The sequence below is a fragment of the Apteryx rowi genome, unplaced genomic scaffold (assembly GCF_003343035.1).
Source record: "Apteryx rowi isolate R43461 unplaced genomic scaffold, aptRow1 scaffold_91, whole genome shotgun sequence".
Taxonomy (NCBI): domain Eukaryota; kingdom Metazoa; phylum Chordata; class Aves; order Apterygiformes; family Apterygidae; genus Apteryx; species Apteryx rowi.
In genome coordinates, this window is record NW_020451216.1 from 1772803 (window position 1) to 1796256 (window position 23454).

General features: G+C 40.5%; 1 protein-coding gene and 1 long non-coding RNA gene across 3 annotated transcripts in view; one reads left to right on the forward strand and one right to left on the reverse strand.

Annotated features, from left to right (window-relative positions):
* Positions 1 to 23454, reverse strand: part of PRKAG2 (protein kinase AMP-activated non-catalytic subunit gamma 2) — a 228256-nt gene that overhangs the window by 56297 nt on the left and 148505 nt on the right. Inside the window, exon 4 of the mRNA XM_026091566.1 lies at positions 20614 to 20828. Within this exon, the coding sequence (XP_025947351.1) occupies positions 20614 to 20828 (215 nt within the window). The remainder of the gene's footprint in view (positions 1 to 20613; positions 20829 to 23454) is intronic.
* LOC112978263 lies at positions 7 to 12842 on the forward strand. Of its 2 annotated transcripts, XR_003257808.1 has the most exons (4): positions 7 to 125; positions 568 to 867; positions 9380 to 9452; positions 12693 to 12842. It is a non-coding gene; the product is annotated as an uncharacterized LOC112978263 (long non-coding RNA). The 2 variants fall into 2 exon arrangements; XR_003257809.1 differs by lacking the exon at positions 568 to 867.

Genomic DNA, 23454 nt, shown 5'->3' on the forward strand with positions numbered 1-23454 from the left:
CGCTGCGCCACGGCGCTTCCCGCCGCGCCTCGCCGCCGCCTCTCCCGCGCTCCCCCTTCTGCGGAGCGGTTGGTACATCCCGTTTTGCTGCAGTCGAGCCCGTTGGTCAGCAGCGGGAGGGGGAGGTAACTACCACTCACACGCGCAAAGGGGGAGAAGGGAGAGGTTTGCTGCCGCCGCTGCCCCAAGAGCTGGGCCAGGCCGGCCACTTTTCGCAGCCCGCTCTGCGGGCTGGGGTGTTCGCCTGGCTGCTTTAGACTCGGGCGGTGTGAAGGGGGAGGAGGGGAGGAAAGTCCTCCGTTTCCCCCCCCCGCCAGCCGGGGTTGGTATGGTCCTGCGCGTTCACCTGCAAGGCAGCAGCGGGGAAGCCGGCAGTTCCACTGCTCCCGGGGGGGGGGGAGGGGGGCGGTTCGAGCTCTCCCGGGCTTCCTTGCGCAGGGGCTTGCCTGCTCGGGGCGGCGCGGGTCTGACAGGGCTCCCCGGAGCGGGCGGAGCCGCCATCGCAGGGCGCCCGCTCCCCCTCTGCGCTGTGTCCTCTGGGAACAGATGCGCTCTTTTCCCTTGCAGACGCTTCAGAAATGATCAGAGCAGCCCGAATGTCAGGGTCTTCCCCCTAAGTGACGCATTTTTATGAAAAATGGCCGTGGAGCCCTCTGCCGAGGACCCCGACGGATGCCGTGCGCCCCAGCGTCCTCCTCAGGAGGCGCCTCGGCGCGGCCAGGGGCTGCGGGAGGGCTGGAGCCAGGAGCCGGCGGGTTTTCACCCGGATCATACTTTAAAACGACATCTAAAGAACCAAAAAACTGACCATCCTTTCACGGCTGTCGCTGACGCATTGATGTTTCCGATCTGAACCCGGTTGCCCTGGTAAGAGGTGGCCGAAGGCCCAGCGCTTCCCCGCGAGCGCCTGAGCGCATCACTTCCACGGCCCAAACCACTTGCTTTTACCCATTCCTTGGGATTTATTGCACCCAGCTTTAGATGTCTGCGTCTGAGCTTGTAGCCAGGGCTACAGCAGAATCGATAGAAAGAAGGAAATATCTGAAATAGATCCATCAGGTATCGTTTAGCTTCGTTTAGACACTGGCATGTGGTAAGTTACACCCAGGCCTCCTTGACTGTAACAAATAGGTCCCTACTGACTGTATAGGAAGCCCAACGCAACCAGCTCAGACGTGGGCTCGCTACAGTGGATCGTTAGTCGTACAAATGCCAGCCCTAATTAGCAAACACTTTCTGCCTTTTTCTGATTTTTTTTTTAATCTTAATGATCTGCAGCATGTTCTCCCCACCCTCTTATTTTACTCTTTTTTCCCTCAGAAACTTACTGTGCCTGCAGATTGTCTGCAAGGCTTGCAGAAAGTCTAGCCTGCTGTCTGGTCACCCCAGAGCCTCAAAGAAAGTATTGTCTGAGAAGCAGATTATTTCTCTGGCCATGGCAACAGCTCTTGCGGGCAGACATGCATGTGCGTGGTGCTCCAAGGGACTCACAGGAGCCATTTAGAGGGTATTTAAAATTTGTTAGTCCCCAAGGAAAGGCTCAGACTTCAGAAGTTCAGCAAGTCCTTCAAGGAGGGAAGGGTGAGTAGATCTAGGACAGCACAATACTGCGCGTATAGCATAGCAAAGCATGAGAGGTAAGGGAAAAAATTATGGGAAACCAGAAAGCTGTCTGTTTGCCATCTCTCAGGTCCAGAGGAGCTTCAGACAAGGAAATAACCTGTGGTCTTCACAGGACAGATGACTGCTGCTTTTTCCCTAGCTGCCTCTTTCCAGGGATGCTCCTATGGGTAGACTAGCAAGTAACAATTTCTAATTCTTCTTTACTGTAAAGATCCTTTGGAAGGAAAATCCTAAAATATTTCACTCATAGCTATATTTTAAAAAAACTTTTAGGAGTGCAAAAAGTACTGTAACTGATCAGCCACAGAGATACCAAGGCAGTTGATACTAATTTATAATATTTTCAGTCCACTAATTAAAATGCTGTAGAAGTTGTTAATTATCTCAGAGAGCTTTAAATGTTCTAAATAATTGATCTTCTGTATCACTTGTCTTGATTTTGATAAGGGTTCTTCCTCTTTTGTTAACCAAAAAAAGGAGAAAATAGGATGATGTTTGGTCAGAAATAAGTTATTAACTGCCATGATTTTGTTTCTTTTTTAACACAATGGGTATTTACTCCACATACTAATCTAGTAAACAATGGACATGAGAAAAGACAGCTCCAAGGTTGTTAGTAACTGGAAATGAAAGTGAATTTTCAAAGGTGTGCGGTGCATTTCACCTGCTATAAACCACAGATATATGTTTATAAYTAGACACTTAAGCCTATTTCATGCAATGAGCTACACTGCACTGTGAACCTCAGAGCTTACTGCAATATCACAGTTTTACATTGGCAGAAACTGTATCTAGACTGAGAATACTAAGAGTAAGTCAATACAATTTTAAGGCAGTAATTTAATATATAACAGATTTGTAATGGAAACATTGTAGCTATGCCGTAGTCTCTGTACTGCTCAAAAAAACCCCAAAGGAAATTGAGAACTAAAAGCAGAAACTCGATCCTTCACTCTGTCTGCAGTCTCACAATTTGTTTAAGCCAGTCTTAGTACAAGCTGCTGATGGTGGCTTTCATTTTGCTCCTCACTTTGCATTCTAGCTTCTTCTTTTGTGCTTGTAGCAACACGGTGAGCCAGGGCAGGGAACTGAGGCAGCTGAAAACTCATCGGGCCGAAAGAAAAGATTAGTTTTCATCCAGATCAGTTCATGATCCAGCTCACTGTGCAGTTGTACCAGGTGGCACTGGCACAAGGGATGCCAGGGGCAGGGGTGACAACGGGACCAGACCTCCTGGAGACAGCCCACTCTTAACTCAGCTTAGATCAGTGGTGAAACCACTGTCGTGTTCATTGTGAACTACTATAGCATTATATAAATTAGCAGATGTTTTGAAGGGTCTTAGATACTAGCTCTCTGTATATAAACGCTGCCTGCCTTATTACAAAAGGATTACTGGTTGAAGGTAGGGAAAAGATCTGTCTTTCACAGGAGCTATAAATCCCACTGAGATGATGTTATATACTGTAACATTCCAGTATCTGTTTATTCAGACTATTTGATCTACTGCCACAAGAGGTTTCTATTAACTATATCCTAGGGATTTGTCTAGATTAGGATTTGAATGTTTGGTTTCAGTGTCAGGTAACCCTTTTCAACTGTTTGTGATGCCAATGTGATGAGACAGTACACACTCTGTACACTAAATGCTAAACAAAAGGCACTTTTATATGATAAAAGTTTAGGAGGAAAATATGTGTAAAAAAGAAATTGCCTGAATAAATTTCTTCTTTGCCAGGTTTCAGTTCAGTTCTTACAGGGGCATTACTTTTACCTAAAAACAGGGCCCTATGACACAATGCTGATACAGAAGTTTAATATAGCAGTGCCAGCAATCTTTGTGAAGACAAGGTAAAACAAATAACTCAAGGTTGATACAACAACAAAAGTCATAAAAAGGTGGATGTAAACAAAAGAGGTTTTAGGACTTCTGGGAAGGGTAGGACTTAAATTTTAATAGGTAACTGCTTACTTTGTCTATCTCTGCTTGCTTTTGTTAATTTTCTAGGGTAAAGGGAGTTACTCGTACTCTGTAAAAGTAAAATCAGTTCTGTGGGTTATATATGCCCTTAATGATGAATATGTTAAAACATATCTGATGATCTAGCAGATCTCTTTTATGTCTTATTAAGGGAATATCTTTATTTTCATAAGAACATGCTAAGTATTTAATTTGTAGCAACAGTTCAGGAATATGAATAGCAGTTAACATCAACAGAAAACTATTTATTTTTTGAGGTAGTTTCCTGCCCATTTGCCTCCCTGAATTAGCAGGAATACATGCATTGGGATAGGGGTGGGGATCTGTCAGTGGCCATTACCAGATCAGACCAGCTATATCAAAATGCTTTGAATGAGATTCCTCTCACCTGCACTTAGACATCTCCTCGGAGTTTAGTTAGTAGTTATTCGTAGCGGAACTACTCACCCTAGGCTCCTTCTCACAGCCAGTGGAGAAACAGCCATCTCTAGGACATTATTCACATGACCTATTTTAGACAACTACTTAAGATGAAATGAATTGGCGTGCTGGACCCCATTCACTTTACTGACTAGATCACTACATCTCCATTTGATCAGATTATTCCACTTTATAATATCTATTTCTAAAGGGGAGGGAAAAGGGAACCAAGGACCTATAAACTAGTCAGTGTAACTTTGATTTCAAGATAGGTAAGAGAACAAATACTCCCATTTTTAAGCAGTTAGAGGACAGAAAATTCATCAGTAACAGCAAACATGGATGAATAACATCAAACCAATCTCAGCCATCTTAATAACAGGTTAGAAGTCGTGTGGTAGGCAGATGCAGCACGTTGTATAGCATGAGTTAACAGGGCTTTTGACACTATGTAGCATGATGCTCTCCTCAGCAAGCCAGATAGTCTAGATGAAACCACTGCTAGAGGGGACAAACATATTCCCAAGGAAGGTAGTAACCTTTCTTTATCTAACTGGAAGGGTTTGTGAAAGGGTTCCAAAGAGGTCTGTATTCTATCGAATATTCAGCATTTTCAGTGATGACTTGATGAAGGAATAATGAATAAATGATCATTACATTTTCAACTGGCACAGTGCTAAGAGAGGCTGCACTTTTACGGATAGCATTAGAACTTAAAATAATCTCAAAAATTTCATCAATGCTTGAAACAAACAGGTTGTGCTTTGATATGGGTAACTAGAGAGCATTACACCAGTGAAAATAAGGAAATGCAAAAATAAAATGCGGAAAGACTGGCTTTTACAACAGTTGCACAAGAAAAAGATCTGAGGATCCTTCAGCAAGGAAGTCTTAGGCTGGACTTCAGGAGGACTTTTTTAAATATAAGGACAGAGAAGTACCAGCATGCTTTGCTGAAAAAAACAGTGAAATCTCTACCATACTGGAGGTTTTTGGCAACAAGTTCGAAAAATACTTGTTGGGAATTATGTACGTATAGTTGATTCTGCTATGGAGGGAAATGAATTTTCAAAGTCCCTTCTAGAATTCTTTTATGTCTATGTTTGTCCAGTCTTTAAAAAAATATATTTAGTCTTTCTTAGTACGAGAATTCAATGAGAAATCTTTATATGTATGTTTTGTACAAAAGCCAGGGTTTACTAACAATCTAATACAAATGCACTTTGCTTTGCTTTTCCCTCTCAAAATGAAGTAGCTTTAATTCTAAATTGGAAAAATACTAAAACAGTTATTATTTGAGTAATGATAAAGGTTACATATTAGTCTTTGATGACTAGGCAGGAATAGAAAAGATGACCTAAAAAGAAATGCTGCTGCAAATCATAAGTCTATGAGGAACAGACTTATTCAAGCATTGCAAGAAAAGTATTAGCTGCCCTTTAGTATGAAATATGCATTCCCAGGTAAATTCAGAGCTGCTTGTCACAAAGCCTTTCCTGACTTCTGATTGCTCTTTTCATTCTGATCAATGAAGGCAGCGACACTATTAATACCGATATGCTAGCGGTGTTGCTTGTACAACTCATAGTTCAGCAATAAAACTGAATGCCCTTCGAAGTACTTCAGAAGAAAAAAAAAAACCTACTTGCCTTATAAAACCTAATGGATTGAAGAGCAACAAGAAGGAATTCCCATCTAAATGCAAATCAAGGCAAACCCATTTTGAATGCAAGAATAAACTACAAATGGTAATTTTCCCACCATTTGCTAGTGCTACTTACTACAATTACAGTTTTATACAACTCAAGTAGTTAACAGCCCTTTTCCTGATGAGCTGTCAATGAACATTTTAGATTTTTTCCAAATTTATGTCAGATATGCCTACTCTGTAGCAGTCTGTTTGCACAGAATTAATTTAAAACATTTGTTCCTTATTTTTGGTTTAATTTAATCTGGTTTATGAAGCAGAAAAAGACRAAAGTTATCAGAAAAAAATCAGACTCCTACTTGTTTTCTGCTAGAGCATGATAACTGATATCAGTGGCTTACAACAGCTCAGAACGCCGGAATCAGCGATGCTGAGATTAGGATCCCGTCTTGGATCCCTTCTGTATTTAAAAATGCTACGTGCTCGGTGAACAGGGATGACTGTAGGTGACACTCCACAAGCGTATTATGTGGTTAGAGAATACGGCCAGTCCCAGTGTGGAGCTCTGGACCCGGTTCGGACACAAAGTCCCCCTTGCCTCCAAGATCTCGGAGTAAACAGAGCAGCTGTGCAGTGAGGGTAGAGTTTCTGCCACTCACTCTAAGGAACCTCTGTTTACCATTAACTCTAAGGAATCTCACCAAACAAACCAGTAAGGAACGGGATGTCTCATACAAAATACTGGATTTGAGCTTTTTCTTCCTGCACCGGGAGGGAACGCGATCAAATTTGTTCTAGTCTTAAAAAGCTTTTGAATTATTAGATGCTATAATCACTTCAGTGTGCAGTGTGTATAAAGGAAGCTGGTGACAACTCCGAGATTCCAGTTTGTTTAGAAGGCAGCAACCTAATCCTGCAGCAGAACCTGGCATTGAAAATCCACTCCGTAGCAGCACCCTGCGTTCCCCGCTGGATCATTACTGGTGTCAGTTCAGCGCTCTGTTCCTAATCTGTCAGGCCCTCAGTGAGTTAGAGGCACAGCGTTGTTTTTACATCTTATAACCAGGAACTAGCCTCCCACTGCAGGTGTCCTCAGACATAACAGAAGTGATAATATTAATTACTTGATGCAGTTAATTGATTAGTGACAGGTAGTCACAGTTGAGGATCTTTAATAAGTTAAGTGGATTGCTAAGTGGAACAACAACAAAATTTAGCCAAATTGAAACAAAGAATATAGGAATGGGTTCAGCGCTAGGAAAGATGATGAAATGGACAATTTACGTTTCTATTAAATCTTCACTGCAGTTCTAGTACTGAATGTTAATATCTATGTTCCCAGACAACATATTAACTAAAACATGCAGAGCAATTTCATGTTTTTATTGGAGACCCCTTCCTAAATATTTCCATATGGAAATGAACTTGCAGTTTAATCCCAGTGAGTTCTGCCACTGATTTAATTGAGAAACTGGATAGATTCTCATTACAAGACTTCCCTTAATCTAACATGAGAAACAAAAAAACTATTTAAGAACAGTGTCCTACAACCCCTTTTCATTTCCAGTCTGAGGAAAAAAAAAGTCAGTGACAGAAGTTAAGCACCTTTAAAAAATAAACTTCAAAGAAAGGTATAGTCTAGATCCCCAAGCTAAACTCTTACAGAGAAGTCCAGACAGAAATGGAAAAGAGTGAGGATTTGTTTACATAACCTCTAATAACAGCTATATGTCTGATCCCAGTATCACTGCAGCTCAGGTAAGTCAGATTTTAGAATTAAGAATATCAATGAGGAAGTCTCTAAATAAGCCTTTGTGGACAATATTAATTCCTCAGATTACTCTCATAGAATATAGGTAGAGTCTGAATCAATGTTATCAGCATGATACATTATTAATCAAATAGCAAAGCAATTTCAATTCTGTCCTTTTGAACACAAAGTTCAAAAAGTTACATACTTGTGAGAAACTTCYTTGAGTTTGCTTGTTAAGAATATTGATGTTACAATAGGACAACCTGATTCTGCAAACACGCAGGAATATTTCTTAATATTTCAGTCTATTCCAGATTTTTTAAATGTAGTTGTCTTAAATGTTTGTTATTGTATATGCTTAAAACATATTCTTTAGCTGTTTTCACACATATGCTTGAGTGTTCCTGAGTCTCTCTGAAACAGGACCTATCTCTTACTACCCTGAATTATGGGCATGGTTGCAGGGAAAGGGAATTTACTGCAGGAGGAGGGAGCTATAGTAATCAGATAATAAGCAAGATTACAGTAGTTATGTGTGGTTGTGACAAACATACTGGTTTGATTTAGAAAAAAACAGATTAAGATAATACTAATGGTGACAAACAGGTAAGCACTGACTTGTTTAAAGTGGATGGAAAAAAAAAGAGTGAGCCCACCCTTCCTTAGAGCTTCATTTACTGGCACTGAATACAGAAGGATTACCTGTGTTAGTTAAAGTTAAGAACTTCTTACTTAAGTACTTTAGCTGGATTGAGGCCAGAGTACTGCTGAGTGTGCTACAGAACTGAAGCCGCTCTGAATAACAGCTTTTGAAAAAAAATCAGAGCCAAATTTGAGTTAGGGAAATGCATTTACTATACACCACTTCTCTTTCTTCATCTTAGTGTTATATTTCAAAGCCTCAGTCACGGAGAGTGACTTCAGTGTACAAACACTATTACACCAGCTTTAAACGATGATGTTTTTTTAAACCGAAAATGAAATACCTTTTCYGTAGCAAAGCCAGAAGTTACTTGATACCACATTTCAGGCTTGAGTAAACCCTGCAGAATTCTAGTAACTTATTAATAACATACCCTTAAAATGTAATTTTCATGATCATCATCAGTTCTGAAAGACTGGAAGCAGATATATTGAGCCTAGGCATTAGCAGCATGATTGCAGGTCAGAGTTACAAGGATGGTTTATGGAAGAGTGGAGATAATCTGCAGCTCAGAGCTGAGTCACCCACAATCTTGACAAAACTCCTTTAAGGAATTTGCATAGACCCGGACTGAACAGATCATTCGCTCTATGGCACGAGCTGCATTAAGAAGCAGATACCTGCAGGCTAAACGTAGCAAATGAGCTATTCCATAGCTGGCCACTTTCTGCCCAGCTTATCCCGGCTGAGGATCTCGACTCTGCATGCTGCTGGTGGGCCAGGGGGTAATGCAAAGTCACAGTGACTGCTAGCAGCCCAGGGCTCCAGCAGGAGTAGTCAAAAGCTGTCTCCAGAGGTGGACAGAGATCATGAAATGTATTTCATTGCAATTCTAGGAGCACATTAAACTCCTGAGACTACCTCGTACCACGCAGGGGCTGTGCATTAGCAGTAGATTTTGTGCCCTCCCAACAGCAGACAAACTACAGGCCTGATTGCCACTAATGACAAGCCCATGGTTGACCTGTTATCTCCAGATATGTCCTTTTTTTTTTTTTTTTTGGACAAAAAGGTATTTTTCGGATGGCACTGAACATGTGTAGCTTTAGGACTCTAACCTTTCTCCTAAGTTAATTCCAGATCCGTTGCTGATCACTCCAGGCGTAACTTTTTTGTGCTGCTTCTCCTTTATTGTTCTGCGTAAAAGAAATCTGCAATGATAGCAACATGCAATGGATATCTTCCTTCTGTCCTGCATGCTTTCCCTTTTGACAGCCTCTTAACATCATAACTATCCTTCTGTCTTTTCAGGTAAGCTACCAGTGAAACCAGATCATCCTACAGTATTGGTTCTGTGGTTTGACACTGTCTGGAAGGGACTGAGGTGAGGACTGTCCTAAGCAAGAAGCATATCGAGTGTCTCAGCTAAGTGTATTATGATTACAAACAATACTGTAAAGTGACCTAGAAATACTGGTAAGAAATTCCTCTGTATTCCATGAACCAGTTCCAGAAAAAACTCAAATTAGTTCATTGCAAGGACCTGCAATACACCTCCAGCAAGCTTGCCACTATGCTTACATTACTGCAGAGCTTGTGCAGATGTGGATAGAAAAGTCTGTGTATTTGTGGTCAGTGGTATGGATGTTCATAGTGTGGATATGGCAAACACTGGATTCACAAGCACATAAGCTTAGATGTAGACTTGGTCTGTAGTTAGATGTCTGCTAAGACTCCTAAATATTTCTTGACATGCTTCCCAAGGGTGCTTTGTTCTAGCTTATCACATGTTCTTAAAGTATGGAAATAAAGCATTGCATTCAATATTTAACAGCCAATTTGAGGTTGTTTCTGTACATAGCATAGTATATCCCATCATTGGCATTAAGAAAACAGACTATTTAAATTGTCATTACAAGTATGGTACTAGTTGAGCCATGAGAGAATCTAGTCTTTCGGAAGTCAATAGAAACTTTAGCACTGATTTCAATAGAGTTAGGATTAAATTCTACCTACTATACATTAAACTGGATATGAGGAAGATCTATRGAGATGCCTCTTAGTTTCTGAAGCACACTTAAGTAGCAGACTGGAAATTCAGTATCAGTTTCATTTAAATGAAGAAGTGCGGTTGAATATTAAATTTGATAATGCAATCAGTAGTTTGAGATTTAACTGGTTGTTTCTGCCAAAATGATCATATTTCAAAGTTAATCATCTTTTGAGACAAAGAGCATCATCTTTTGAGATGAAGAGTTCTCAGAGCTTTGCACCCTTGTACAGGGAGACTACCTGTGTCCTCTGCTGTCTGCCGCAGAGGTAGCCAGTGAAAGTGCTCATGGAGGAGTAATGACAGTGCAGAGGGGTAACTGCTGCTGGCTGGGCAATCCCAAAAGCGCTCTCTRACTTTGGCCATTTGGGTCAGGCACAAGCATTCCAACTGGGATGTTCTCAGGAGATGCCCAAGTAAGGCCTTGCAAGTGAAAGACAGTACGGGACATTCCTGAAAGAAGGGGATCTGATTTGGCTTTGACATTTCAGTGGCTGTTATATTCATTTTTATTTTATTTTGATGATATTTTGAGCTTTTGGGAAAGGCATGCCGAGCTTAGAATAGATGCCTGGCTCTAGATCTCTAAAAACAGTAAGTATTTATTTAACATTGTTAATAGACTTAGGTAGACACTACACTGGTTCATGTTTTTAAAGTAATTTTCATAGCTACTCATGTAAAAGTAAAAATGAGCAAGTCTACATTCCAGTACAAAAGCATCAGATCTGTGGCGTGTGTATATATATATTAATCTGTACCTGATGTGCAGGACAGGGTCCTATGATAATTCTTGAAAACTATCAGTTCTTGAGAATGTCTGAATTATTTTAAAGGAAGCTCTAAACAAATGTAGAAATCAGAAGAGCAGCCTATTTTACAGTGATCTTTTGTGTAAATCTTTACRTGTGCTCTGAAAATGTGGTAGCTTCCTACACATTATTATAGTCTCTAATGTAAAAGCTGTAAAAGCTGACTGCTACAAACTTTAAATACAACACGTGCTATCTACAGTTAACTTATCTTAAGCCACTTACAGCTCTCATTCTAAAAATATCTCAGTACTGTAGAATTTTTTCATGTATTTATCATCATAACATCTCTTTGACATAGGGAAGTGTTACCCCCATTTTTGTAAATGGGAAACTGAGGCACTGGGAGACCAAGTGACTTACTCAGGGTTGCACAAGAGATCTCTGAAAGGGCAAATAGTTGTAGCCGCTTCTCTCTGATCTCCAGAGCATGCCCTAGCTACTGGCACTGTGTTTTCTCTTTTTTTAAATTCTGTTTTCCTTAGCGACTTTGAAATGCTCTTTGAATTCAAGATTTCTTCTCTAAAATGCCAACAGTCAAATGTGTGGAGCCATAAGGAAAAGAACACAGGCTGAGGACATCCTTCAAAATATAACTTCTGTAGATTTTGGATAATGGAAGAAACTAGTTGGTGACCAGCTTGTATTATGTCCTTTTGTACTGCACTGGTGCTCGGTAGCATCTTGCTGTCTCTTTCTGAAGGCGTATTCCAGGAAAGAAGGCTGTGCACCCTCTGTAGAAACGGTTCCTCACAGTGCTCCCTCAGAAATAGCTTTGGCAGTGTCCTGTCTTCACGTGCAACAAGTCCGCTGGGATGTGCTCTTGTGTGGCCRTTACCAGCGCGCTTAAGGGAGAGGGGCAGGAGAGGAATCTGTTGTCTCATTTCATAAAACCATTTCTTCATCAATAGCTGTTTCCATTTACGTAGGGAGCCGGGTGCTGAGGTCGTGCGCACCGTGAATGTTTCCAAGTAAACATGATCCCAACACCCAAAGCTTGAAAGGCCAAACACCCAACACCAGGCAGATAGTAATCTTGCAGCTGCTGCCCTTGCGCTGCTCAGCCATCAGCTATTTCCCATTGTTGCCAGGAGCTCTCGTCTCTTCTGATTCTTGTGCTCTTTCCCTCTTCTAGTCTTTTCCAAACCTTTGGTGTTTTCCCCAACTCTTTTGCCACACTCAGTCTGTCCAGTCAGCTTATTTTCTCATCTCCAGTACTTGTGCTAGTTATTTGTAAATCTTTTAATAAACAGTAAAATTTGTACAAAGGCCCAGATCCAGCAAAGGGACTAAGCACCCATGTAACTTTAAGTGCTCTAGTACTGTTGACCCCAACAGGACTACCGACATACTTAAAATTAACCACACATTTAAGTGCTTTCCTGGATCAGGGCCATAATGACATTAACATTAACCAAAACAAAATACCACCTGAGACTCAACAACATAAATACATAGCAACCTCAACCAAACTCCATACTGTAACCTTCAGACCACCTTTCTTCAGTGCCTTTTGTCATTGCTAGCTGTGTTATGGCTACACTTCAAATCTATTCTGCAAGCGTATGCTGGAAGTAGTGCTTAGGAGCAATCCTATTTAAGCCAAYGCTTACTTATGGTTTTAGAATTTGCCTGGCCTCTTTTGCTAGATCGGGCTCTTGGACAATAAGATACTCAGGGCAAGGATCATGTTTACGTTTCTGCTGAACATCATATGTGCATATGTACTGTAAACTAACACTTAGTAACTTTTTGTTCCGAGGTTCAAGGAAGAAGGCTTTCTACGTGTCACAGATGCCCTGGCTTGCAGAGATACATGTGGAAAAGTATAATAGATAAAATTTCTAAAATCTAAGATACTAACCTAATYGCAGGCACTTGACTGTAACCCTAAACATGCAAAATGAGCAAATTAAAACCTCTTTTGAATTCTCTTTGCCCTGTGTTTTGCTCACCTTCTCCCTCTGATGCTTTTTCTCCCTTACAGTATATTGATTCTGTCACTGTTTTACACTTCAGCTTATAAGCCCCATATGGTAGGAGCCTCGTCTTATTTTTATGATAACAAAGTATTATGCATACCTTGGGCACTATACAAGTAATTATTGTCTTCCTACAAATAAATACACATGGCCCCACCCTCAGTTTCAGCTGAGAATGCTGTTGTGAGCAAGCTCAGAGAATAAATATTTTGCATTCATTTCACCAGCACAATGGAAACATTTTTCCAAGCTGCTGCCAAGATGGTATCTAGTCCTCTTCTGAGTCAGCAGCCCATGCAGCTGACTTTCAAATGGCCAAACTTGGCTGATTGTAATCTTAAAAGWAAAGAAACACAGACACAAGCTGTAGTTTTAAAGAGCTGTACTGCTCTCCTCATGCATAAGCAGATAGTGACACTACATAATATGAAAGTTCGGGAAATAAGATGTACAAAGAGAGTGTTGTTTATAAAGTTCCCCTTATTTTCTCCCAATTTCAATAGTTTATTTCATCCAGTCAGAGGAAGGGACTAAGGAAGGTTGTGAGTAAGAGACAAAGGAGCATCACTGCTTTATGTAGCCCGTGTCCAATTGGTATCAATCAGCTCTTTATATTCTTTAAAACCCTGTTGATTATTAAGGGCAGTGCATCTAAAAATACAATATAGACAAAACAGGGCCAGAAGAGGGACTGGGAGTGCTGGAGATGGTCAGGGTTCCCTCCCAAGGATGCCAGCCTCTAGCATTTTGCTTATTCCTAGCTGTGTTTTCCCTCTGGTCCAATACATAAGCAGGCCTGGTGCAAAAGAACAGGTTTGAAACTGTTCATCCTTCCTCAGTTCTCAAGAAAAGACTTTGGTCTGTAATCCCTACTGCCTTGTGAATGAGCAGCCTAGACGGTAAGTATTTTCTGCCTTCCTGAATTGCCCAAATATAGCTGGTAGGAAACTGGCAGCAGTCCTATATTAAGCTGCAGCTTTACATTAAATCAGAGTACATATCAGGCTTCTAATAGCTATTAGAGCTTACTTTCCTGAGAAGTTCCAGTCTCTTAGCAAAATAACAGGATACTTATTAAATTAACAAGTCTCAAAACTCAGAAGTAAGCTGCGTCATGAAAAATAAGTACAATGAATAAAACCAGGCTGTCAATCTTGAACCACCATCTTAAGTAATGTTACTTATTCAAAAGATACCTACTGTATGGACGCATAAGGTCAGATCCTCAGGATTAGCCTTTTTATACCATGCATAGTGCAGGACATAGGGCAATAAAAGTAATTTAGCTTTAAGCCACTAGCTCTCTATTCAAGATGCTGGGGTCATGAGTTTGGGGCCAATGTCTGACTTACAATAGACTAGATGCTCTGGTTTTAATTGCCTTAGCTACCTACAGCCTCACGAGAGCTGTCAAAGCATCTGGGAAATTTTTGGGCTCAGCATTCTGGCTATTTGTCCTTTCTACCTAGCCTGTCTCCTTTTCATCTGGGCTAGGAGGAACGGGAATTGTAGGACTTTATGCCATTAAAATAAATTACCCACTGAGTGAATCCATAGATAGTTGACTAATTTAGCTCTGTGGCTGCAGAGAGGGTCACAAACTGACACAGACACTCATTTCCTTAGGGCAGAGAAATTTATCTTAATGTCATATAATTCCTCTACATCCAAAGACTGATTGCCATGAATGCACACACTGCAACCAGAACACAAATATATTAGGAAACCAGTGTTTGAGGATGCTGTGACTTTGCATTTTTTTCTAAACCAAATAAGTAGTTTTAAAAAAAGCAAATTAACTGCTACAAAATGGCTAGTAAACTGTATCATATATTTTAAATACTAAAAGGGAGAAAAATACCAAATGTGGTATAAAAGATAAGACTAATAGGAAGGAGGTGAAACGACAGAACGGAGTATTAATAAAAGAGGAGCTGTAATTAAACAGTAGTAGTGTGTGGTATAGTTGAAGCTTTCTATTTTTGTAATGTTCAGTTCCACAGGAGTTTACAGATTCATTTTTTTATATTCCACTGATTCTCACTATATACTTTCCAACAATGTTAAATAATTCTCCTGTGGTCCTACACTCAATTCAGCAGAGCCACCTTGATGCTCCCTCAGAGGAGAGTGAAATCAAATCAGATGAGCTCAAGACATTTTTCCATTAATACCACACGTAACTGTTACATAGTTAATTTACACAGCTATTCATTTACTAGGTTTGCAACTAATTAGTTACATCTCAACTATTGGACAAATGTATACCATTTTAAAGCTAAATACRCTTTCACTTGGACAGCAACAGTAGAGAGAAATGTTTAAACACTGATGGCATGTTACAGCCCATAAGATCACTTGGAGAATAGACTCATCTCCCCAAAGGAGTGCTGGTATTATGGCACTTGAAACTAGCCTGGACACAATAATACTGCAGGAGCTTTCTTCACCAGTAAATGACAGCCTTTTGGGCTCTAATTTCTGTGATCAGTTTACTGTGGTGTAAGTCAAGGCTGAATCATAGTAATGTCTTGGCACACTAGTATGTTGCCTTAAACCACATGAATGCTGAAATAAGAAGTTCTTGTACATTTGCAGACTGGATTCCTTTTTTCCCAGCCTGTGCTTTTATTTTTTTTTAAGACAATGTCAGAATTAAAGACGACTTTTCTGTTCTCTTCATCAGATTTAAATATCTTTAATCAGCTTGATTATGGGGCTCTGATAGGTGGCATGGCTTTTTGGAGTGAGCCAAAAAAGGACCTGCTGCACATATCCCAGTTCCCAGGCTCCTTGCCAGCAGCAGAGTGTGATGTAATAGTCTTTCACGCTGAACAAGTTAACAACCGTGTTTTTGAGTTTACTACATTTTGGCTAAGAAACAGCATGAATAGCTTTGCCAGGAAGTGCTACTGTTTAACAAGCAGGCAGTTACTCAAACAGCCTTCTGCTCCCCACTCTGTACCTAGGATTGGAAGAGAGAGTCCCGGCTGTATGTTCCACCTCTCCTCTTCCTTGTGCTGGAGCAGCAACAGCTGTGTAAAATGGATGCAGACTGGACTCCTCCAGTTTCTCCTGTGTCTGGTATCTGCAGTTTTAACAGGACTTACACAAGCTAAGGGTAAGTCTAAGCCTATCTTCTGGCTGAGATGACATCTTTTTGAGAAAGTGCTGGGAAACTGCTAGGCTTGTTTAGAGACTGGTGGGTGACTACACAATCAGATGGAAGGGGCCTTTTGTAAATGTGTTCTGCCTTCTTCACTTCTTCTAAGCAGAGGAAGCCCAAAACCTGTTTTTCAGAAAAAGAAGGCTCAAAGRGAACTCCTCAAGTTGGAGGAGCATCCTCCCTCTCTGGCCTGGACTCTTCTCATGCAGGGAAAGAGGAAACCCGTAAAGGCTAGGAAATGATATACCACAAAAATGTTTGTGTTTGTGGGAAACAGGGAATACTGCTATTTTCACAGCGTCTTATGTGTCAGTGGAAGAAGAAAGGACAAAATGTAAAYGATACAACCACAGTAAGCTCAACATACTACATTCCACTTTAAAATTCTGCAAAGCAGAAACAGGGAAAACATGTTTGTTATTGAATTTGCAACCTCTCTGCATTCCTTTCTTGGTTAGTAATGTCACTTTAGAGAAGAATTAAGTTATCATTCACCACTTATTGCCTGAAGGTTACACAGTCCAAACAACACAAGGCCAAAGTACAGAGTCATGAACTGTACAGTTAAAAATCAAGTTGCTCCTGCCCCATTTAATGTGGTGCGCACTAATCTTTCGGTTTAGCTTTGATCTCTTATCGGCTGCATTTAACCTTCTAACTCCACCACTAGAAGAAACACCTACACACACCCAGAGCAAAGCTTATATTAGGTGCTGCAATGGTGTGTTACAGACTCATCACATCTAGCTTTGGGCACCTAACTGAAGTACCTCAGTTAGAAATGCAACACCTGGAGTCACTCCCTTTATAATGAGTGCAAAGGGCTGTTCAACTCACTTAAGACCTGATTCATCCTCTGCAAATGCCTCTCTGTTGAATATAGAGACAATTAGAGCTACTATACTGTCAACTTAAGCAGCTCAGATAGGTTTCTAAAGTTAGGGGGGATAAATCCAGGCATTAGTGATTATCACAGACATCCATTTAGCATGGAGTTAATTATTTAGCTTTGTATACCATGTYGAGATGATACGCCTTGAAGCAGCATCTTCCTCTGTCAGGAACTGTCTCCCACTTTTTATTCCCCTCTCCAGAATCTGAGGCTTAAAAATCACATTAAAATAAACACTAAGCGCTATAAAAACATGAAAGGTTTAGATTACTTTTACTGGGGAATAAATATTGTTATTTTTTCTTCCTTGCTTTCTTTCTTATTGAACAGATTTAACAGTTCAGGGCCACAGTCTCAGACATACAAAAAAACTCAATTATTTTTAGGTACACAATCAGCTTGAAATGCAGTTAATTATAACAATGGATTAAGATTAGTTCCAAGTCCTTATACTACACCTTCCTATATTCATCTGCTGTTCTGTTGTTTGTTTGGTTGGCTTTTTTATAGCACTTCAGGGTCTGGGTCCAAGGGTTCCTCTCTGCTACTGCAATACATATAACAATTGTGAATCATCACACGTTAACACCGCTAAGTAAACAATGTAATAAGTAAAGGAGATTTCAGTTGACAGTGTCCCATAGATAAGACTCAGCTTCTTTCAGATGTCAGCCTAGGAGCTTCCCCCTCGCTAATCTCTACATCTAACAGTGCTACCAGTATGCAACATTTATCATATAATTTATAGTGTGTTTTTAAGATAACTGGAATTGTCATGCCAAGAAACAGTAATCTCAGTAAACAAGTTGAGTTTGCCTTTTATAGATTTGCTTATGGTGTGTGCATTATGAAAACAAACTTTTATTAACATGCAATGGAGAAACCAAACTAGGGATTGATGAAAACAACAAAATGTTTGAAATGCAATACTCAGATCTGGGTTGTTGTCTACTGCTTGCTGTTTGCAAGGAATGCTAGGGAAATAACTTACAAGGGAAAACCAGAAACTCTGCAATCATCAAAAGACGCAACGGTCGAGCAAACACCCATCAGCTTTAGATGCATGTCCTTCTGCAGAAACTTTGCCAAATAATTTTTCCTATTAGAAGAGCACTGCAAATCTCTATGACGTCTGTTGAAAATTAAATATATAGAGCTTTGTTCCTCACTTATCTGTAGCTGCTAACATTTGCTCCCAAGTAAAGCAAAACCCTAATGATTCACAAGTAGCCCTGCACATTCACTCTTCTCAGATGTAAATGAGTACAGAAGATACAAAACAAAAGTAATCAGGTCCTATACATCTATATGTAAAAAAATATATAAATTTCTGTATCTTCTGTACAGAAGATAATCAGGTCCTATATACTGAATTTCCAGAGAAAGTTTCTCTTATACAGATACACAACCACACCAGTTTATGAACATCTGCCATGAATTTGGTTTCTTTGTTCTGGCATCTTCCACTCAACTTCATACATCCCAATCAGCAAGTAATTAGAAACAAAACAAACTTTTCAGTCTTTCAGTCACTGGAATGATCTAAGATTATGTTGGTTCCCTATTTCTGTTCTAATAGAGACTTCTCGGTAGTTGCATCACACAGATAGCCACATTCACATGCAAATAATATGGCCAACTGACTGAAGCCTACAAAAAGTATTTTTGTATCCTACAAGCCTTTGAGTTTCATAATTTGTGTATCCTGAGACTACACCTTACATGGAAAGGCAGTAGATTGAAAGGAGTTGGCTGGAGAAGGGTTACTGCTAAAGTTCCCCAACTAGAAATGTAGGCTTTGTTTTATTTAATACTTTAATTATTTACTTTTGCATAATTTGGTGTATGCTAATGAAATACACAGAAGAAACAGGATATCATATAGAATAACAGAAATGAGATGCAATTCAACAGTACTAAATACAAATATATAATTGAAGATGAATTTTTAAAATCTGCTATAAAGCAGGAGTTCATGAGGTGTAAACAGGGAGAACATGAGTGTACCAGCCACCACGAACTATCTGCATAACCTGCCCATGAAGAAGCTAACAGATTTTACAGGAGAGAGATTTCCAGTTGTGTTACTGAATGGGCCTGGCTAAGATCTCATCAAGAAAATGAATCCAAAGTGAAACAGAAGCAAAATAGGATTTAGCAGCACAACAAGAAGTCTGTATTTTGCACAGAGAGTTTAGCTTGCTCAGTCTAGAAAAGCAAAGGCTGGCTAGAAGTACAACAGGAGGTGAAGAACACTGAATGAAACAGTTAACTGTAAGACCAAATGGTCATAAACTCCCCCTGAAAAATTTAGGCTGAAAAACAGAGACTTCCTAACCATCAGAGAAGGGGTCCCCAAACTAGGGTAAGTGTTTTACTAGCTGTCTGCAAACCACTTGGAAGTGATAATGCAAATACTGAGCCAGTACCTAAATGCATTCAGCTTAACAACTGCTGCTGCCACCGTTACAGTACCTAACAGCAATAGCAAAAAGTTTAGGGATTGCTCTGTTAGCATAATCAGATCCTGGAACAGCTTTCCCAAGGGCGAGTGGGAGGAAACTTCCTGCTTTTCAATAAGTAAGAACTTGAACGAAACAGAACTTGTAGTTGTTCAACAGGGAAACAGTCCTCATGAACCTTTATGCCCTTTACAGTTCTAGATTTCTAGATACAGAAAATGTTGGAGATTTTACACTCTGAGAAAAAAAGGAAGAGCTGGGGAAAGACAGATACAGCACAGTCAGCTCTGGTGACAGATCACAGATCAGTTTGCTAGTTCCATGAGGCAGTGGAACAGAAAAAGGAAAGATAGAATTAATGCAAAAAAAATTAATGGGAAAAAAGAAGGAAGGAACAAAAGGGCAGAGGAACACAGAAAGAAAGGAAGAACAGTGATGCCTGTGAGGCTCAGGCTGGCCGAGGGAGGGAGGGAGGGAGGAGGCACAGCAAAGGCATGCAGGGCCAGTGCTGCAGTGCAATATATCAGAGGTTGGAATTCAGGTATTCCCAGGAACTGCTGCGTTCATGCATTCCCAGGAACCAAGCAAACCACACCTAGGAAGACACCTCCACCACCTGCGGGGCTGGTCAGATCCCCTGCTACTTCTGCTCTTCCTCCTCTGCTCTCTGAGCTGGAGCAGAAGACATGATAGCAGCTAGTGCCGTGACTGGTGTCTCCCAGTCACCTCAGGCTCCAGGTGCAGCAGGAGACCGAAACCCTGCAGCTCATGGTCTGAGGGGTTTTTTGATACACTCTCCTTGGTGGCTAGCTCTCTCATCAGCTCTTCTTAAGGGAGGTAAATGGGCCTGAACAAACTTTTATCCTTCTCTAAAACGGCATCTCAGCAATGTATGCTGGGATCTGTCGCCACTGCAGAACTCGATTCAGAGTAGTGCCAAAAATGGTTGCTATTTGGTAGATCACAAGAGGAGCTACTGCCTTTGGATTCCTACTGCCTTGTCAGTTGAATACTGAGAGAAGCTGAGACAAGCCTGAAGTGAAAGGCACATGAAATAACTGTTCTCATTCTGTTCCACAGAATGGATGCACAAGTCCTAGTCTTTCAGTCATAAAATAAGCAATACTTGCACACAACCCTGTACATTTCCCAATGGAAAACGGGGCACATGCTTTACTTACTGTTTTTGAGGTAGCACAGGGAGCTGGTGTCATTATAGGAGGCTTGGCTGCACTTTGGGATGGAGGCAAAGAAAATCCCTGCCCTGTGTCCGGAGGTGAAGAACAGTGAATCCGTGTTTCTAGTCTCTCAGGTTCATGCTTATAGGATTCAAGAGGAAATGTGGGCTGCTTGGTCACTTGTGTTGGGGTAGATGGAGAAGAGGAGAGGCCAGAGGCTGTAAAAAAAGGATAATTACTAAAGATCAGTTCAGAAGGAAAGCAGACAGAAATCTCAGCTTTACAGTGAACCTGTATTTTTTCATCAGCTTTCCCCAGACTAAAAAATATCTTTCTCATGCTCTTGTTTATAACATGGAGTTGCTCCACCTTCCCATTAAAACTCTTAATAATTTGACTGGTTGAGCTGTCTGATCCCTGGTATAAGGAGGCACAGTGGCAAGTTGAGAGAGCTGGACGTTTCCACCACACTAACCTCCTGTTTGATTCCTTATTCCTAAAATGACATAAAAGGACAATCATCCTCAGCACTGATATTACTTTTATTGTGATGATTTTTAATATTCCTTTGAGTCTCAGGATTATCTACATCTTATAGCAAATGGCTCAAGAACTTTAATTGTTGCTTTTTCTTCTTTTTCATTATTTTAACAGGATTTCAGCCAGCAGTTGGAACAAAATCAGGAGCAGAGGCAAAAAAATCCAGGGTATATTTCCCATGATCCTCAGTCTGCTTTCTATAAGGCTCTTGGCAATGGTTTTATGCAAACTAGATTTGTTTTCAGCAGCCTTTGAGGGGAACGATTAGTCATATCTTTTGCTGAAAATCAGTGTCAAAAGTAGATCATTTCTCTTGTAAGCATCCTGTTTTTATTTGACAGCTATATCCACCTCAGCTGTACTTTCAGGTTCTGAATTGTGATCAAATAGATCACTTAAGCTATCTTTATTATCCATTTAAGAACCTGTAGACATCTGCATCCAATTGCAAAGTTCAAGTTAAAACGACTGTGTTTCTTGGTATAGCTACACATCAGTAAATAAACAAGGATAACTCTCTCATACCAGCATAAATCATGATAGCATCAAATGCATAAAAACTGAGGCTGAATAGAGCTACATACTTTTAAGCGGGCTGGAGGCACCTATATGATCTCTGCATTTGATTCACTTCTTGCACCCAGAGATCTGTGCAGATAATCAGTTAGTCCAGAAGGGACTTTAGTACATAGAAAGGAAGCAAAAGAGATAGCGTTTAATAAGGCTGAAATCCCAAGCCATTCAAACAAATGTTTCAGAACATGGCAGTGCCTCTTCATGATAAGTCTAGCTCATTTTCTCAGTGCGAACTTTCAAGGCTCTGCCAGAGATTTTTGCACACCCCCATTCAAAGGCTTTGCGCTGGTGTAAACACAGCCTCCCCGGTACTGTTTACCTTGGTTTCAACCCGGGGTTAAGTGCATTAGTACAACTCACATTCTACTCAAAAAGCACTTTTGCAGTCAAATGCCCGATTCATTTCAAGAACCCTGATTGACTGAACCCTCAGGAATGTTTTTATGTCATGATTTCCACCAACCTCAAAGGCTGTCCATTACCTCTCAGTGTCATGTTCTGCCTCATAGACAGCATTTTCAAAGAGAACTTTGTATTTACAGAAATTAAGCAGTACAATTCAATAATAACTAAGATGCTAGAGTCAGAAAACTATTAACTCAACAATTCAGGAAGCACCTATTACTTCAGAAACTATTATTCCTGACATGTCTGGGGGAGAGCTACCATATCTTAAGATTAAAGGAAGCAATGGGTAAAGGAGTTTAAATAAGTGTTCTTTGAATATCATTCTTTATTAAAAAAAGCCTTTTTAGATGGCTTTTACGTATTAGTGACTTAAAATTAAGAGAATAGAATCATTCACCAAGAAACCTGCAAACTGATTATGCTCTAATGTGTTTTACTTAATTATTTATACTGGTATTAGTGGTGCAGTGTAATGTGTTTATTTCTTTGAATGAAAATCCTAACTCTCGCTGGAAAATTTTTGCTTTACTGGAATCAAAAAAGACCCTTGCTCAGTCCCTCTCTTCAGTCCTTTTCCAAAATTGCAGTTGCCCTCCAAGGACTTGCATTTCACTGATGAGAGCTGCAGCTCTGCAGATCGAGCAGCAATAATCACAGAACCGGTGGAGACTGGGTGTTGCAGGCAGATACAGAGGCTGGTTTATGTGACACGCCACAGAGTGAGGCAAGCAGAATAGCCACAAATATTTTGAATGTCCTCAGCCTTCTCCTGATTTCAGTGGGATTGGAGGGTGTTCCACGTCCTGAAGGATCAAAAGGACAGCTAACTTTCCTGTTCAGTTTTTGCTTACAAGCAGATTTAGATGAACAGTACTGGGGAAGGTGCTGTTATCTTCCATGTTTTTATGGATGTACAAATGTTTCCTGAGCACTTAGACTGGGGTTTGAGGTGGATGGTAGCTGTAATTGATGCAAATGTAAAACCGCTAAAAGGGAAAGAAAACCACCATTAGATCTTAAGGTCTTACTGCTGGGATGTGTTCATTCTGTGCTAATGTATTCAGCAAGTCAACAGAAACCATTTCCAGTATCAACAAGCTCTGCCAAAAGAGTTATTACCAGACACAAGGGAACCACATATTCCCTGTCCTAACAAGGCTGGCAGATCAAGTATAGAGGACAGCTATAGGACACAGGAAGAGGTGGATCAAAGGAGAGCTCTTACATCCTATGAAAACTATTGTCACCTCATTATAAATGTATAATAGTTTATTGAGCACAGCCAGGAAAGTTCCTGCCCAGGACTTCTCACAGACAGCA